This window comes from Artemia sp. Qi Xiang Cuo, chromosome 11 (assembly GCF_049724085.1).
Source record: "Artemia sp. Qi Xiang Cuo chromosome 11, ASM4972408v1, whole genome shotgun sequence".
Lineage (NCBI taxonomy): Eukaryota > Metazoa > Arthropoda > Branchiopoda > Anostraca > Artemiidae > Artemia > Artemia sp. Qi Xiang Cuo.
Window position 1 is genome coordinate 73,089,901 of NC_142804.1, and position 19,307 is coordinate 73,109,207.

The window sequence follows — 19,307 nt, forward strand, 5'->3', positions numbered from 1 at the left end:
TCCTTAGAAATTCCCGCTAGAACTTTTTATGTGGGGTCAAAAGCGGTTCATTAATGCAACATCGAATATTATCTTACTGTGATAAGACCCAAAATGCCTTCAGCAACCTTTCAAACTACACTTCCAAGAATGTTTCCGTTGTAGCATTCTTAAGCACATTTTTAAGCAACCAATATTATGTTTGAAGCATAGGACCAAATCACAAAAATTTCGTTAACACTTGTGTTTCGGACGCAGCCCTTTGATCCCAAGAATACCTTTTCATACCTTTCAGGAATGTTTAGTGCTGAGCTTTCTAAAGCGCATTTTTAAGGAGCCAATATTATGGTTGAAACATATGACAAAATCAATAACAAATCATAAACACTTGTGTTCCGGATGCGACCCCCTAATCTCAAGAACACACTTCCCTTCCAGAATATTTGGCGTTGAGCTTCCTAAAGTACATTTTTAAACAACTAATTTTTAGTTATGTCAAAGCATTAGAACAAATCATAAAAAAAAAAAATACATACTTCAGTCTGAGACGCAGCCTCCTAATTCAACTACCAAATCAAGCTCATGTAAAATTTCTTGTTCGAACTTCTAAAGCAGACCACCCTTTCGGGCAAAGCAACTTTCCAGAATAATCCTTATTGAGCTTTCTAAGGTACATTTCCAACGTAACGATATTACGCAGTGTTCAATGAAATTGATTCAACTGGAAACCCCTGACAAACCACAAATTAGTTTTGTATAAGTGATAAAGATTTATTTCAAAGGAGATTTTGAGACCAAATTCTAAATTTGAAAGGAATTGACATAAGCTGTCAAGAAAGGCCACCATTAACATTAGAACTAAAAAAAAAACTCAGGTCACGCTTCGTCTGGTCTGAGGGATTCAGCATAGATACAGCAAAATGAGTTGGTGTAAAAAGGAAAAGAGGTTAAAATCACAGTGGATTGACAAAGACGTGTTTTAGTGGTACCAAGAATGGCAGTAGTCCTTGGAAAGAGGACTTTACAATCTTCCCTCCCAAAGTTGTACGAAGGTACTTTGGATAGACACAGGGGTAAGCCGGGACACAAGTTTGTACTGTGCCACGCCCAATTCAAGAACCTCATAAGAGTTATACTATCTGTTTTTGGTATGTTGTATTCAACAGACTTATGGTTTTATGTTTCAACGTAAGACAACAATTTTAATATATTCAATAGCTGAGATTCAGCCAGACCCATCTAGCCAATGACAATTTTAAAAGTTGCTGCTTTTTTAGATGAAAAATATTTAAAAATAGACGAAACATGTACGAAAATAAGAAAAATTTTGATCATTCAAGAATATCCTATGTAACATCATAACTCAATCCCTTTTTTAGAGCAATTCAATCATTTTTTTAGATTGATAAACATAAACAAAATCTATCCGAAAACAGAAAAACTTTTCTATATTGTAGCCAAATTAAGATGGTTTTCTGAGAAAAAGTGTAAGTAATTTCATGATTTTGGCTCTTTGAAAGGATAGGCTTGAAACTAACGAAAGCAATAATATCTTGTTCTTTTGGTGTATGTTAAAGCTATAAATTAGCTGCAAAGTTGCAAGTTTCACAGGGAAGCGAAGACTCCTTATCATTAAAATTAACCAAATCTGAAATTACTTTAAAAGGTTTTAAACATTATCAACCAACGACGGGCAGCGGGGCAGCCATGTAGATCAAGAAAATATTACTTTCCTTTACGAAGAGATGACAAATCTTTTTTCCGAAATATTTTACTGTTCTTCCGTCTTTCTAAAGCATGACTATATATATATTACTAGACACATTCATAAATGACACCCATTAATCAGGTGACAACTTATTTCACTTTTATAGTAGCGAGAATACAACAAAATAACCTGCTAACTCCCAAGCAAAGTATAATCACCTACGGAACAAGTACTGACAAAACCTATCCTCTCCACACAAAAAAGTGACCCTTTGTATACCTATGCGAACCTGGCAACTAAAAACCGTAGTTACACAATTCATCCCGGTCACTCGTCGCCTGAATCACGCTCTAGCATAATTATTGGGCGGAGCAAAGTACTTTGGCTCGGAGCGATTAAGTAGTACAACATTTTGCATCTAGAGGCGCTGAGGTACGCGGGGTCACTTTTGGAGTTTTGTCAGTACTTGTTCCGTAGGTGATTATACTTTGCTCCCAAGCAATGTAAACCTGGAGATTTTAACGAGACAGCGACACAGAAATTGTTTCCTTTTTTATTGAATAATTTCCATTTTTTTTTCTCAAGGTGGCCCTTTTCATTAGCGTTTATCCCTTAATTACAATGTGAAAATCCTAAAACTTTATCATGCTACATCAAACGCCAACATTTGTCATACTTTTTTCTGTTTTTACGTTCCATGCAGCTGTACTTTTACGCTCCGATTAAAATCCCAACCGACTTTTTTACGAAAGAAACGCGCTGCAATCTTTACTTCCGCGAGATGGATCACCTAACGTTCTATTCTAAAGATATAAAAAGGTATTAGAGCAAAGTCTTGTAGCCTACTATTAAAAGGTCACAGTAACGTCTTATTAGATCCAAAGCAGAGTGGACCCGGAAAAGGGATGGACGCCCATACTCTTCAGCCATTAAAGGCCAAAGAAACGTCTTATTAGATCCAAAGCAGAGAGCACGCGGAAAAGGGATGGACGCCCATACTCTTCAGCCATTAAAGGCCAAAGTAACGTCTTATTAGATCCAAAGCAGAGCGGACTCGGAAAAGGGATGGACGCCCATACTGTTCAGCCATTAAAGGCCAAAATAACGTCTTATTAGATCCAAAGCAGAGCGGACGCGGAAAAGGGATGGACGCCCATACTCTTCAGCCATTAAAGGCCAAAGTAACGTCTTATTAGATCCAAAGAAGAGAGCATCGGGAAAAGGAATGGACGCCCATACTCTTCAGTCATGAAAGGCCACAGTAACGTCTTATTAGATCCAAAGCAGAGCGGACCCGGAAAAGGGATGGACGCCCATACTCTTCAGCCATTAAAGGCCACAGTAACGTCTTATTAGATCCAAAGAAGAGCGGACCGGGAAAAGGGATGGACGCCCATACTCTTCAGCCATTAAAGGCCAAAGTAACGTCTTATTAGATCCAAAGCAGAGTGCACGCGGAAAAGGGATGGACGCCCATACTCTTCAGCCATTAAAGGCCACAGTAACGTCTTATTAGATCCAAAGCAGAGCGGACTCGGAAAAGGGATGGACGCCCATACTCTTCAGCCATTAAAGGCCAAAGTAACGTCTTATTAGATCCAAAGCAGAGCGGACTCGGAAAAGGGATGGACCCCCATACTTTTCAGCCATTAAAGGACAAAATAACGTCTTATTAGATCCAAAGCAGAGAGGACGCGGAAAAGGGATGGACGCCCATACTCTTCAGCCATTAAAGGCCATAGTAACGTCTTATTAGATCCAAAGAAGAGCGGATCGGGAAAAGGGATGGACGCCCATACTCTTCAGCCATTAAAGGCCATAGTAACGTCTTATTAGATCCAAAGAAGAGCGGATCGGGAAAAGGGATGGACGCCCATACTCTTCAGTCATGAAAGGCCACAGTAACGTCTTATTAGATCCAAAGCAGAGCGGACCCGGAAAAGGGATGGACGCCCATACTCTTCAGCCATTAAAGGCCACAGTAACGTCTTATTAGATCCAAAGCAGAGCGGACCCGGAAAAGGGATGGACGCCCATACTCTTCAGCCATTAAAGGACAAATTAACGTCTTATTAGATCCAAAGCAGAGCGCACGCGGAAAAGGGATGGACGCCCATACTCTTCAGCCATTAAAGGCCACAGTAACGTCTTATTAGATCCAAAGCAGAGTGGACTCGGAAAAGGGATGGACGCCCATACTCTTCAGCCATTAAAGGTCAAAGTAACGTCTTATTAGATCCAAAGCAGAGCGGACGCGGAAAAGGGATGGACACCCATACTATTCAGCCATTAAAGGCCAAAATAACGTCTTATTAGATCCAAAGCAGAGCGGACGCGGAAAAGGGATGGACGCCCATACTCTTCAGCCATTAAAGGCCATAGTAACGTCTTATTAGATCCAAAGAAGAGCGGACCGGGAAAAGGGATGGACGCCCATACTCTTCAGTCATGAAAGGCCACAGTAACGTCTTATTAGATGCAAAGAAGAGCAGACCCGGAAAAGGGATGGACCCCCATACTCTTCAGCCATTAAAGGCCAAAGTAACGTCTTTTTAGATCCAAAGCAGAGCGGACTCGGAAAAGGGATGGACGCCCATACTCTACAGCCACTAAAGGCCATATTAACGTCGTATTAGATCCAAAGCAGAGCGGATCGGGAAAAGGGATGGACGCCCATAATCTTCAGCCATTAAAGGCCATAGTAACGTCTTATTAGATCCAAAGAAGAGCGCACGGGGAAAAGGGATGGACACCCATACTTTTCAGCCATTAAAGGCCAAAATAACGTCGTATTAGATCCAAAGCAGAGCGGACGCGGAAAAGGGATGGACGCCCATACTCTTCAGCCACTAAAGGCCATAGTAACGTCTTATTAGATCCAAAGAAGAGCGGATCGGGAAAAGGGATGGACGCCCATACTCTTCAGACCTTAAAGGCCAAAGTAACGTCTTATTAGATCCAAAGCAGAGCGGATGGGGAAAAGGGATGGACGCCCATACTTTTCAGCCATTAAAGGACATAGTAACGTCTTATTAGATCCAAAGCAGAGTGCACGCGGAAAAGGGATGGACGCCCATACTATTCAGCCATTAAAGGCCATAGTAACGTCTTATTAGATCCAAAGAAGAGCGGATCGGGAAAAGGGATGGACGCCCATACTCTTCAGTCATGAAAGGCCACAGTAACGTCTTATTAGATCCAAAGCAGAGCGGACCCGGAAAAGGGATGGACGCCCATACTCTTCAGCCATTAAAGGCCAAAGTAACGTCTTGTTAGATCCAAAGCAGAGCCGACACGGAAAAGGGAAGGACGCCCATAGCCTTCAGCCATTATGGTAAACCTAGACACGCGTATCTTTGTTTAGTAGAGTGTTTCCAGTTACTTTTAAATTCTGTAGCATATAATAAGGGTTGCTAAAGCGAGGTCATTTATTGGCGGTGGGGGGGGGGGAACGGATTTCATGCAGGGGCACCAATTTATCAAAATGTAAGGGTAATTACATTTTCAAATGCAAATGAAAATGTATGTAATTTTTGCAATCCTTCTTAATGAAGATAAAAAAATATATATATAATTCAAAATTTAGGGAAGGAAGGGTATTTTCGCTGTTATTTTAATTTTTTCTTCAATAAAAATGCCAAAAAAATGTATAGGGTCAAATTGTCTTTTCACTGCAACGTGTGCTCTTGGTTCTATGGCAGACGTAATAAATGCATGTCAGGGGCGATATCACGAGTTTATCTAGGAAGACACGCATTGACAGAAAAAAAAAAAAAAAAAAAAAAAAAAAAAAAAAAAAAAAAAACGAATATTTCAAGCAAAACAGAACGAAAAAAGGTAGCTTCGCAAACTGCATATTTTCAAGATAGTATTTGATTCTGTATTTGCTGACTGAAAGTCAAAATTTAAAAATATGAAACAAAGTAGTTAAAATAACACAACTACGAGTAGAACACTTTGAGTGCTTCGAATAGATCGCTTGACGCTTTTAGCAAAATAAAAGATCTAGCGATGGCTTATCTAACATTTTTTTTTTATCAAGGTATCTTTGTGAGAACGTCTTTGTGACATTTTTACTACAGTAATAAATAAAATAAAGACGAAGAAAGAATTCGGCTAACAAATAAAGCTATTGGTCACCTTGCTAGGCGTCGGAGTTCCCCAAGCCTGAATACTCAATCGGACAATTAGCAAACAAATTGTCTGTGGAGTTTGCCACTTTGTGGAGTATTTTCAACTCTCACAATCTTGAATGTCACAATAGCTTCGTTATGTTTTAATTCCCAGATTCATGTTGATATCTGTCCATAATAGAGCCTTGGAATATGTAAATTACTAATGCAGATTCCGTCACCTGGCTTTTTAGAAAATCTATATAATTGTTCGGGTACTTGTGTATTATCCGGAACATAATCAAGAAGTGAAGTTAGGTTAATCATAATGAAACATACAAAAGTATGATGAAGATATAATACTTTAGTAACAAAATTATGAAAACTACAACAAAGTATTATGGAAAGCAGACCGCCCAGAACGCATTATACTAAATACCTAACCTAACCACCTCTATACATTAAAATATACCTGCATCGGAGTTTATTTTACGAAAGAATAAGCTAATTATAACCGAATGCGATAGAAAAACACGTTTTACTCAGACCAAACGAAGCAAACTTCTTGAGTGTGTTCTGGATAATACACAAGTACTATTTTGAACTAAGGGGTTTCTTTCTGCACTAAGGAGTGCTGAGCGGACATTTCGATAGACATATATATATTTTTTTTTATATTTTTTCATTCGCTGAAATCTACCAATTTTTTTTTTGACCTATGTTTAAACGTTTTGAACATCTAGTCTTTTAGAAAATTCGTCTCCAATTACGATTCTCACCCTCAGGATCTTAGAGAGTCGACTCTAAATCCTTAAAGTCTTGACATTGCCTTTTCACCATAGCTTGAAAAAGAGCCTCTTCTATTTAAGCTTTGTCTCTTGATACTTACAGGTGTTTGAGTCCTGGTGGCACTGGTTATTCGGTTTGGAACGGGGTTCAATGATATGACTCTGTAAGGTCAGCCAGATTCGACCCAGCTCTAAATGGGTACCTGGAGAAATCTGGGGGAAAACACGGGAAGTGTCGGATGATTTGCCCCCAACCACAAATGGCATTCCCGGCCGTGCGCAGATAGTGCGTCCTCAGGTGGCATTGGTAAGCATGCAAAAAAGTAAAATTTTTTATATTGAGCTCTGCAAGTTACACAATATAAATTTTAGCTGCCAAATTTCAACTTACAATTTTCAATATCTGTTCGTAGTGCAACACTAACTTGTGTAATAATTCTTGTTTAAAATTCTGAGATACCTACTGAGACTTCTTCTCAGTAGGGGTCTTCCCCAGGCCACTAAGTGCGTCCCCAGGTGGCAGATAGGGGAACGTCCTACAGATATGTAGGGTACCTCCATTGAATAGGAGGTGCGGACCAAGGGGGGACCTAACCCATTGGGGTCCATAATAGAAACTGGGGCACCCTTGCCCAGCGGTCATAAATACAGGTTGAGGAGGAAGAAGGCCTCTTGTACACTCAGAAGGACCCACCGATGTCTGTACACGTCCCGTGAGCTACAAACCTTCTCCCATCAATGGGTTAAATTGCATGGTGAAGCAGAACAACCTTTATAGGAGGACAACTGTGGCAGGGCGTAGGATCCATTTTTTATGGAAAACGGCATCTGTAAAGGGGTTTCTTGACACTGCCGGGTGAAATGAGTGCTCCCAGAAATGATGTGCCTGCTACGGTATCCCCGGTTTCAAGCGACGCGACCCCGCTCCCTGGAATAGTGGCGAGATAAAAAAGTGATAGATCTATTTCCAGTGAAATAAATCTCCAGAAGGATGAATTCCGAGTTTATAGCTGGAATGTGAGATCCGTGAAGCGACAATTAACAAGGCTAGTATTGGCTACGGAAATGAATCGCTACCAAGCAGACGTTCTTTGTCTGTCGGAGACAATATCAAATGGAGCGCCTGAAGAAACCATACCAGTCCGTGATTCCGACAACTCGTACTTATTCCTCAACTCTGGTGTATATGATGGATCTGGGAACCATGGAGTCGGCTTTATGATTGACCGCCGTGCACAAAAAGCTCTTCTTGCATGGGATCCAGTGAACCCCAGAATAGCCAGTCTACGACTGAAAGGAAGACAATTGAACATCTCCATCATTGCTGTCTACGCACCAACAAGAGTGGTAACGGATTCTGATAAAGATTCCTTCTACCCTGATCTAAAGGTTATGATGCAGAAATGCCCCAAACGAGACTTCTTGATTCTACCAGGTGGTTGGAACTCCCGTGTTGGCCCAACAGGCCCAAATGTTCGCGATATTGTTCTTCGGTTCACTTATTGACAGTGCTGCTACAATGGGGATAGACTAATCGAGTTTGCGAGACCCCATAACCTTACCATCACCAACACAAACCCTCTCAAAGGATAACTTGGGCTCAAACGATGGCTCCACAGCTGCCCAAATTGACCATATATTAATCCGTCAGCGTTGGCGCTACTCAGTCATAGATTCTCGAGCTCACAGAAGACCGTGCACGGGATCTAAATCTGGAAGTGATCATACGCTTGTAGGTGCAAAGATACTCCTGAAGTTGAGCATGATGAAGAGACAACCCCCTAAAAAGGAAGTCCGACGTGGAGAAACCGACAATTCAATCAGTGAAAGAAGACTTCTGTCTGAAGTTACAATACCAGATTGGAAGCCTGACAGACTGTGATGAAGATCCTACCTCCATATGGAAAAAATTCCGGGACACCACTGAAAAAGTGGCTGCCGAAGTTATCGGCTATGCTCCTGCAAAGCTGAGAAAAAACTTAATCTCAAAGAAAACTGTTAAGCTAATTGAGGCTAGACGACAGGCACCAAATGCATCAACCACAACAAAAGTCATTGCGTAAACAAATTAAAACCAGCTTGCGGCAGGACTGCCAGCAATTTTGGGATTAGGTTGCCTTAGATATGGAAAAAACAGCCAGAAATAATGACACAAGAAGGTTGTATAGAACTCTCAAAGAAATGACATGCAAGGTAAACTTGGTCACAAGAGGAATCACTTAAAAGACCTGCTTAATCTAAACACACATGGGCAAGATGCGTCGATGATACTGCCCACAACAACTGAAAAACCACTGTATGAAATTGACAAGGCACTACCTTCAACTTCAGAGATACTAAACGCGATCAAACGGCTAAAAACCAATAAGTCGCCTGGCAAAAACGCTCTCCCTCCTAAGGTCTACAAGGCCTCACCACATGCTGTAGTGGAACAACTAGAAACCCCTTTTCAGTCTGATAGGGGAGAAGATGACCTTCCCGTCTGATTGGAAAGTGTCAGTAATAATCCCAGTGTTTAGAAAGGGGAAAAAATATGACAGCCGTAACTACAGACGGATATCACTCGTGGACATGGCCACCAAAGTATTCGCGATGATTTTGCTCAAGAAGTTCGAGGGAGCAAGAGATGAGCGGCAAGGTCAAAACTAAAATTATGGACCTAAATATACAGTCGGATTATCAGCTTGTGCTTTACGGACAGGAATTAGAAAATGTCGATAGCTTCATTTATCTTGGCTCGCTAATATATTCTTGTGGAGGATGTGACCTTGACGTACAGAACAAAATCAACAAAGGCCAAGCCATATTCTCTCAACCCTATTCTCAGCCATATTCTGTCAACTTCGTCGTCATTTGTGGAACCGACGGGAAATCAGTTTGAAGATAAACGTGTCGGTATTTTGTAAAATCCGCGGCTTCTTGAAATCCTCCCCCCTAAGCATCTCCCTTCGCGCCAAAGGCTCCCGCGACATGTAGCCCAACCGGTACCAAAAATTCTGCCGGTACCAGCACGGTACATGCGGTACGCAAGTAGTTTTGTCCCCTCGTTCGTCAAGTTTTTTAATTCTGCACCCATTCGTCAATAATTGTATATATTTATTTTCTTTAGTTCATTATTCTTTTTATTCGTTTTATTTGTTTGACTCTGTTTAGTTTGAATCTGTGATATTTAAAATCTATGTATAATTTTGCATGATGATGGCTATGGCTGTGATATTCATATATGTTTAGTGCCAACAACTGCCGCTGATCGGTATGACCGTGACAAGAACTGCCGCTGATCGGCATGACTGTTTTATGGCGTCTGAAAATAAAATCGTTATTTATTTATTTATAAACGTTTGTGTTTATAAAGGGGCTGTTAGACCTTGTCTCTTCTATGCAGATGGACTCGGTCACTGAAGGTGCTTCATCTCCATGATATAGAGGTTTTTGACCACCGCTGTTTACGAAAAATCCCGAGGATCCGATACTCCGATAGAATCTCAAATGCTGATGTGTGTCCCTACTGCTGTAACATCCAACCCACAGCCACGATTGTCAAACTGAGAAGACTGCGTTGGCTTGGCCATGTCCTGAGAAGACCCAATGACCGCATCATCAGGCAAGTACTTCTAGAGGCTCCTATGTCAGATTGACACAGACGTCCTGGCGGTCAATTGGTGGGTAACTGTAAAAAACGACCTCAATACCACTGGTGGATTTCGGAAATTTGGCAGAAAGTGAGAGAGCTGCTGGTTCCGGTTTGCTGAAGAGCTGGCACAAGATCGCGACAAATGGGAGTCAACTATATAGTTTTCTAGATGCTGGATGAGGCAATCACGTCTAGTCCTGCAGCAAATACAAGTAAGTAATTAAATAAGTTTAAAATTTCGTTAAAACTAGAAATAAATACCTATAGTCATAGGAATATAATGGCATAGTGCAATCACTATGGTTGGTTATGTCATAACGTTAGTCATGGCATGGTGCCAAATTTTCAACCATCTGAATTTCAAACCCCACTCTACTTGCCAGTGTTGATTCTAATACAATCTACATGCCAGTCCTATCCCTACTCCAGAGTTTCCTCACAACACAGCCCTACCTAGATCTGTCTTAAAAGAAAAAATCCCTTGATGCACAGGGTCAATCAGATTCTAGACGAGATTAATTAGTTCTTAGAAAAAAATTACCAACCAATAGATAAATCCTTTCTATATATTTTATTTCCTTGCCTTATCCTTGGCATATTTATGAGGCATCAATTGAGCTTAAGTTTTTTATTTGTTTTTTTTTTCTACTTATTTACTTAGAGGGGTTTCATCAGTAGGAATTGGAATTTGTTTATTTTCACTAACTCCGACTTCTTTAGCAATAAATTGGGATTAGATCCAACTTTTCGACTTGAATTCAAACTGAACTTCAGCAGCTTCGGACGGACTACAAAACAGAAACAACACTAGTGTGTGTCTTAAATCGAGAAAGATCAAACCAAAGAGAATTAAAAAGCTATGTGAGTTACATTTTCGGCGTTTCAACTTGGGAAGATGCGAATTAGAAAAACTACTTGTGCCACAAACAGTTTAGCCAGAGGTGATTGCATCAAAAACTTGGAGAATTTCAGAGGAAATTGGATAGCTGATATAAGTAGCTTGCAATTTATAGGATTAAAGCAAAATTTTTTATACAATTAGTTCGTATTTGTTCCCAGGAATTATTTTAAATCAAAATCTAGTCTGCATATATTAAGCCTAGGCTAGCTGAGAAAACCTTGGCAGGTAAAGTAGGCTAGTTGACTTGAAGCTGGTAGGTCCAATAGTGACACAATTCTGATTTCTTTACCCCCCCCCCCCCGCCACATACATTTCAAAGTATCCTTAAAGAGAAGCATGCAATACATTTAGGGTAGGCTAAAAAGGAACAAAGTCGCCAAATACTAGATGGTGTTGGTATTTTTTCTTTTCGACATGAGCGCCAATATCCTCTCAAATAACTTTCCATCTCTCTTTGGGTCACATATTTTAATAAATAAAGAGACATTTATAGACAAACAAATTATTTGTTTTCCTTTAACAGAAGCACTTCATCAAATATTCTAGTAAAGAGAATCAACAGACAATTACAGTGCTTTCACATTGATATTGCGCAACAAAAGCTACTTAATGTATGGATGTAAAATGACGGATGGTTCGTCAGCCAAGAATAATCCACCAATCAGATAAAAGTTTACATTCTTAGGGACCTAAGTCAATGTGATTGGCCTATTTAGTCAATACTCTCCGAGAAAATCCCGGTCTCCCTAGTGGGGCAATTTTGATAAAAATTTAACTGGACGATTTACGATATGTAGATTTTAAAACCGTGTCGAATAGTGCACCAACAAAATATGTTTTTATATTTCTTAGAAAAAATATCACTAAAACGCATATCTTGCTTTTCCATTATCTGAAAAATATTTTTCGGGCGCAAAATTAATGAATCCTGAACTTTTTTGACTAACCTCTGATTGGATGCGTTTATTAATTCGCATAACCAACAAAAACATCGGTAAATAGAGTTTTTCCACAACTCGTGAAAAGTAAGACCTTGTTTTAACATATAAGGCGTCAACGCGACGATTACGACACATAAATTCACGCCAAAATGTCGTATAGTGACTTTAATTATTTCATACAAAAGGCAATACAAAAAAAGTCTTCAGCAATAAACCATGTTTTCAGAGACGATAAAAATGTTTGAACTTTAAATTTTGCACCAAATTCATCATTTTTATTACTACTATTTTAAATCTTTAGCTGTTCACTTACAAAGAATGAAGATATAAATAATAACAAAGACCTGGCAGGAGATCCTTTTTTTTCGCCTTGACCTGATTTATAAACATAAATCAGGAAAGAGCTCAGCAGGTTTTCTGACATTAACAGGGTCGATGATCAATAACACTGTAGAGATGACATCAGTCAATCATAAAGTTAAATGAAAAATTCTGATTGGCTCAAATTAGCCAATCAGATTATTCCCGTCAATTAGCCAACAAAATTAGCCTTTCACAATCTTAACTGTGAAAAGACCTTAACTGAGTCTAGAAGCCTTCGACATTAAGTGGCATTTGCCCATAACACTATCGATGGATACTAGAGAAAACGGTCTCCCAGGCTGTAAAAACAGTTACTTAGAGTATAAGATTCTTACTGACCCCTTTTCTCTTTTTTAGTGAAACACCTCTGAGTAATGAATTTCCCCCACGAGTTTTTTTTATTCATGTAAACCGTTACTTCGGAAGTTAATGATTACAATCTGTTACAGATTTCTTGGGCAAACATGGTTTGAAATCGCTGTGTCCATGTTTGCAATTGATGATCCATACTCTAGCTATAATATTGTCAATAATCGTTTATATTATCGATGCAATATGTTGTCTCAATATTAGCTGTAATATCAAAATAACAATACCATTGGTTGTAATTGTCTGCTATTACCTTTTCGATGACGCGGATATAATTTCTAGCAAAATAGATTTGTCTGAGTTATAAAGTGAGGCTCTAAAATAAAGAAAAGAAAATGCAGCACGAGAAATAGAGATATCATGGCTAGTGGAAAACGATTGAACATCAAAAGTTACATGAAATGTAGCCCACAAGGGTAAGTTCAAACAGACTGCAAAAAAAAAAGTCTCTCAGTCTATGAAAACATTTACTTGGCCTGTGAAAACAATACTGTGGGCCCTTTTCCAAGTAAAAATAAGTCTAGCTGATCGTGCAAAATGTTTCTTCTACAGCTGATTAGCTGATCGTTAGAATCTATTATATATACTTATGTGGGAAACTAGTTCAAATGAGCGCAGAGTCACAAAATTCCGACCAGCGGTAATAATTATGATGAAGTTACATTAAATATAGCCCATAATGTTATTTTCAGGCCAAGAAGTTGACTTCAAGATTAAGTTCAGACATCCAGGAAAAAAGGTCTCTAACCCGATAAAAACATAAAAACAGTTAATTGACCTGTATCACATTGTTTTTTCTTGTTTTTCTTTTTCTTCATCTTGCTTTTTCGCCCTTTTCTTCTTTATTCATATAGAAATAAGTCTATCTCATTCTTTTTATTTATAATTTTTAGATGCATGTAAAAGTTTCTTCTATGGTTTATCATATCATCAATTGGAGATTCCTATGGCAAACTCATTCGAATCTTCACATCATGTCATAAAACCCAAATCAGTGATAATGATTTTGATGCAGTTTTCATGGATTTGGTGAAGTTGCATCATGTAATTCTCAGGTTTATCCTAACATTCTATTACAAATACCATTTGAATACAAATCTGAATATTTTATAATATTAGAAAGTTTTCCGTGACCGTTCAGTTTTCAGTTTTCAGCTCCTTCAGTTTTCCGTGACCGTTTTTACAGGCCTTTTCACTAGTGTACCAGATCGTCCAACATTTATGGTATGTTTAGAGAAACATGTTTATGTTAGGTGCCTCTACACTTTTGCCAATTTTAGAATTAGATCATGCTGAACATGTTCAAAAAGATGCATTTGGGATGTTGAGCATCCCAAATGAAAAAGGGCTGGGTTGAAGATAGTTGAAAAATGGTGGTCTTTCAGCGGGGGAGGAATTTGGTCTTTGGCTGGTTTAAGTTTGGATTACGGTGCTGTTCGACTTTGGGTATGTTTGACTCATAAAATATACGCTACGTATTGATGAGTTTCCTGGAAAGTTGGGTAGAAAATCATTTTGTTTTTTATTGCACCCTCTTAGGAAAATTATTCAGCCCCAACGAGGACCAAGCTGTCGACTGTAGTAAACAGAGCGAATGAAGAGAGCAAACAAAAACCCCGAAAGCAAGTCTTTTTCTGCTAGTTTTTTAAGACCGAAAACGCAGTCCATGTTACGGGTCCTACAGATTAGAAGAGCATGTAGTTTTCTTCAGTTAATTTTGAGGATAAGAAAAGTCGAAAAAAAAGTTTATACGAATAGCACTGTGATTCGTAAAAAAATTATACCATTTCTGTTGAAGACTTTAAGAAGTCACTTATTAATAATATAAGGCTAAAATTGCAATATGACCACTCTCAATTATTTCGAGAAGAAGGAATTGACAAAGAAATGTATGAATAACACCAATATTCTTATAAAATTATTCCGTAAAATTTCACACAAAATTTAATGCCCATATACGTTTCTTTAGGTAACAAACCATACTTCCAGAGAAGATAAAAATCTTTTTGCTTTAAATCTTACATCGGATTCATCATTTTTATTGCCCTTCCTTTAAATCCTTAGTCGTCTGTTTAGAAAGCACGAGACGATTTATGATACCGGAAAGCATACCATTAAAACATAGGAGGCGAACATGGTTTTAACAAAAAAGAAAAAGCAATGAAAGCAAATCTCTTGAAAGAAATACGTTAGGGTTTCTTTTCCTAAGAAGGATATATTGAAAGCAATATCTATTGATTTTGTTTTTTAGTCATCCAACTGGAATACAATAAATAGAAATTTTAAAGTAAATTGGAACCCAACAACTGGCCTTTATTTGTTTTCTCTTCACTTTCATTCGTTTTTTTATTCTATCTTATTTTCAATTCTAATACCGAAATAAAATGATTTAAGGATTTGTCTTTCCGGTTTCCAGGTTATTTGATAATTATTACCAAAAGCAATATTAGCAACTATAAAGACTGCACTGCTTTCACATCCAATACGAACAAAATAATTCCAAGAAACAAGACTTTTCTCTATATAACTAATAAAGTGACAATAATTAATTCAAATTACTAAAAACAGTATTTAGAAAAAAAGTCTAAATTTAGACCGTGTATAAATGTAACGTTAGAGGATCTCTATACAACCTTACGTGGCGCAGAGACAAATTTATCAGAAGACCCCCCCCCCCCCTAAAAAAACAAAATCACGTGCAGGCTCATGTTTTCATACAACTGTTCGAGGTAAAATCCGATCAAATAAAAACAGTTCAAAGCGATTTTGATTTTTTCACCAGTAACTAAATCAATAGATTTGATTTTCCACATTTTATCCTCCTACTGGGCATAAATTATAGGAGCACAAAGGTTTAACCCTTGAAGGGAGGTTTTTTGGCCATTATTAAGATACTATTTTCCGACCTTTGGTTTCAATTTTCTCGGACGAGGGGTGAGCCTTCCGTTCCTACCACAAAATTCCACTTTTATTGTAGAAATCCATCTTATTGCAAGAGTGGGCAGCAGTCCACCAAAGTTGGTAGCAATGATTGGTATTAAAAAAATTTGTTTAGTGGAGCCTTAAATATTTTCAAGTATTTCAATCAGCCCTTTCGCCCATAACTTGACATGGATAAGGTGTGACATTAAAGATTACTAGCCCCTATGGAAATTTGCTATTATAATTGTTTTAATTAGGCCCATGACTTGAAGCCCAACGAAAAGATATCAATGATTAATTTAGATGAGAATGAAATAAAAGAAGGCTGTACCTGATTCAATGGAAGTCAAGGAGCGAGCCGACTGAATGGAGTCCCCGGATGAACTCGTTCTCCGTCTCAGATTTGCTGAGGTATCAACTTGGAGATTTGTTTCACAGAGACTCGGCATCAGACTTCTCTCACGCTCCTCTTCTCTGAAATAGCTATATTTATTTCACTCTCTAAAATTTATTTCATACACACTTATACAGTGGTCACTTTTAAAATATTCCATGAAGAGGGAAAATTTGTCAAGATGCTTCAAGTGCCAAGAACATCAAAATAAAACATTTTCTTTGCACCAAGACCCACCTTGGGTCTATTCATACCTGAAAACCACAATTAAAAAAACACTGTGTTGTTTAAAAACTTTTTGGGCAGTGCCACAATTTCGTCAGTGTTACCACACTGAGCCTTAAATACAAATAAGCAAAATACACCATTTAAATTTGGCAACGCTTTTCAGGAAGTAAAAATTTAATGATTAACAATCTGTTAATTTACAAAGACATCTCCGATGGAGGGACCTTAGTAGTCAAGAAGCGTCGTTTATCCGATTACTTGCTACTTACCTCTACATCTTGCTCGATTACTTGCTACCTCTTCAAAGGTAAGTCATACCTTCTTAAGCTGTCTGGTGCCACATTCCTATAGCTTATTTTTTGCGGATTTTTCACCTTTTTTTGGAACCAGCTACTACCAAAAACTGAATAACTAAATATGCAGGTATTTTTCATTAAAAATTGAATTTCCGATGTATCCCAGTTCTTAAGAACTATATGGTTTCATAATTTTCCATTTAACCCATTCAAAAAATCAGATTTCTTTACCACTGTCCATTAATTTGCCAAAAATTTAAGAGATGTAGCAGTAAATGCGGCTTGCAACAACATCCTGCTGTAACAAGACCAGAAATGCCTCAGCGAATCTTTATAAGGTGATTAAATTCACGACGAAATATACTTGAAAGAAAATCGCCGAAATTTACAAATAAGCTATGCTCCTTTTCGATTTTAGCCCCACTATAATGTCAAATGTCTACGTTTTTTATGCCAAATTATTGTCGAAACGAAAACGGAAAAAGATACAGAAACACTGTACAGAAAAAAGCAGCACTTACTTAACAAACTTCAACAGAACATACTTGTCAGGAACAAGTCCAACTTTGCCAGCATGGCAGCCCCTCCACCAGTCACTGCTGACTTGTGAGTATAAAGTTAATTGATGACCTTTTTTAAAAGACAACTCTCTACTGGAACGTGCATTGAAGTCAAACTGTGCTACAGCTTCTAGCGTCTCTGTTTCTGAAAAAAATAGAGCATTAATATATGATAAAAGCAGGTATTCGCAAAAGCAATAGGATTCCTTTATCCTGCACACAAATTACCTTTATAAGCCTAAAGCCGAAAATCCGTAGTTTTCTTTTGCTAAACCATTTTTTTTATCCATTTTTCCACTCTTCATTCTTCTTTTGCAGTTTTTTTTTCCAAATCTAAAATTAGCCATCTTTGAAGATGGCAAAACTCTATATGAACAGTCTTTATTATTCGTTATCGATGTAAACTAATTATTACTTAGTAAAATCTGGACTTATATAATAAGGTAGTTGGTTATATCGGCATCCCAGAATGTTAATAAATAGCTTAACATTAAAAGCCCAAACAACTAAGAAACCTCACTATCTGAAGTCGGAAACTAATTTTTTAGTTCCGACCAAAAAACAGAAAGAAACCTTGCAAGAAGAAACCTTTTTTTCATCGAGAGGTGTAAAATCCGGCCACCGAAGCGATATCCATTCAAAGCGAAATTCAAACAAAAAACAGAAACCCAAATGAAATACACAAACTTCTGTTTTTAAAATTCCGGCCTCTGAGGCCTGCAATTATATAAAGGATGCAAAATATGAATTTCGGAAGCGAACTCTTCAACTGTCAAACTTTTCAAACTTGGCGGCTCAGGTGAGAGAAGGATAGAAGAGGTAAAGGAGTTTGCTTGGACCTCCAATCTTAAAGATTTAAGTTCCTCAAGAAATTCTAGCTTCAGCGATGTGGCCACGAAATGCCCATGTTATATACTAAAAATATGCCACTGAAAAATGGACCAATCGCATAGTTTGTGGCCCTTAATCATGGTCCAGCATGGGACATACCATGATTTCTTTACACGGAATTTACTAGATTAATACCATTCACAAAGAACAAATTATGGACAAAAGATAAAAGATAAAAAATACCATCTTCAGAGGGGCAAGTTTCTGCATCAGCTTCATCAAAACTTGGCTCAGAAGGTGCTTCTCCAACTTCCCTAAAAGAGAAAATATTTTCTGTTAGAGAGTTAAATCTCAGGGGATTCAAGAGCACGTGATTAAACTTGGAATTCCTCGCCACTGAAAACTTGTGATTGCTTTATGCAAAACAAGGAATGCAATATTTGTCATTTGAATTTGTCCCGACAATTGTTGAAAAGATGGTCCAATGCTGTCATAAAGCTAATGCTAAAAATCAGAGAAGTCAGCGATCTTTCGTCCTAGTATTTTATTTAAATTTTGCAAAATTAAGCGAATTATGAAATTAAGCTTTATTGAAATTTCGTGAAGAGCAGAGTTATTTAATTCTAAAAAAAGAATATTCCTTAAAAGGGTGGTAAGAAAAAAAAAGAGAAGAGTAAAAAAAAGAGTAGTGGAGAGGGATTTAGAAAGAAGATAAAAATTGTAAAAACAATTGACGATTAAAACCTATAAGAAAAAAAACATAAAAAAAGCCTAAATATCATCATTCCAAAGAAGTTTGGCTGAGACTTCCTTGGAATGAGGTCAATTTTTACCAATAGCGCACAAAAATATAATTAATTATGCAGCTCACTTCCTGTACAGAAGATGTTTGTTTTGTTGTAACACCTTTTTTTAATTTGTGCGAAAAGGCTGATTTTTCTTTAAATTTCTAGTTATATTTTTTTTATTTCTACTGTGAACATACTTAGTTTCATTCGAATTTTTTCTTCCTGGAAATAGGACACAATGTCAACAGAACATTGGACAGATAAACGAATTTGAAAAACATAATGTGCATGAGACAACGACAAAACTATAAATTGTTTTCGTTTTTTTACCTTTATCGACAAGCAATTTTTGCTCCAACTATTAACAGACGGTTTGGCTAATTTGTGACAGCATAGTTGACAAAGTCAATACTTTAAACTCAAGGAACTGCTGTTAATATCTGCCTACCCGAAACGGCTCGTGATTTCAGGCTTTAAGTCGCGATTAGTTGTT

At 37.9% G+C, this 19,307-nt stretch overlaps 1 protein-coding gene across 3 annotated transcripts in view; it reads right to left on the minus strand.

Annotated features, from left to right (window-relative positions):
- The window catches only part of LOC148947325 (SLIT-ROBO Rho GTPase-activating protein 1-like), a 707,344-nt gene that overhangs the window by 408,627 nt on the left and 279,410 nt on the right, over positions 1–19,307 (minus strand). For 2 of the 3 annotated variants that reach the window (XM_089097014.1, XM_089097013.1), the window contains 3 exons: positions 18,270–18,340; positions 17,157–17,340; positions 16,049–16,200 (listed from right to left, as the gene is read on the minus strand). In XM_089097014.1, coding sequence (XP_088953140.1) covers positions 16,049–16,200; positions 17,157–17,340; positions 18,270–18,340 — 407 coding nt within the window. The remainder of the gene's footprint in view (positions 1–16,048; positions 16,201–17,156; positions 17,341–18,269; positions 18,341–19,307) is intronic. The other variant, XM_089097015.1, reaches the window with a different exon arrangement.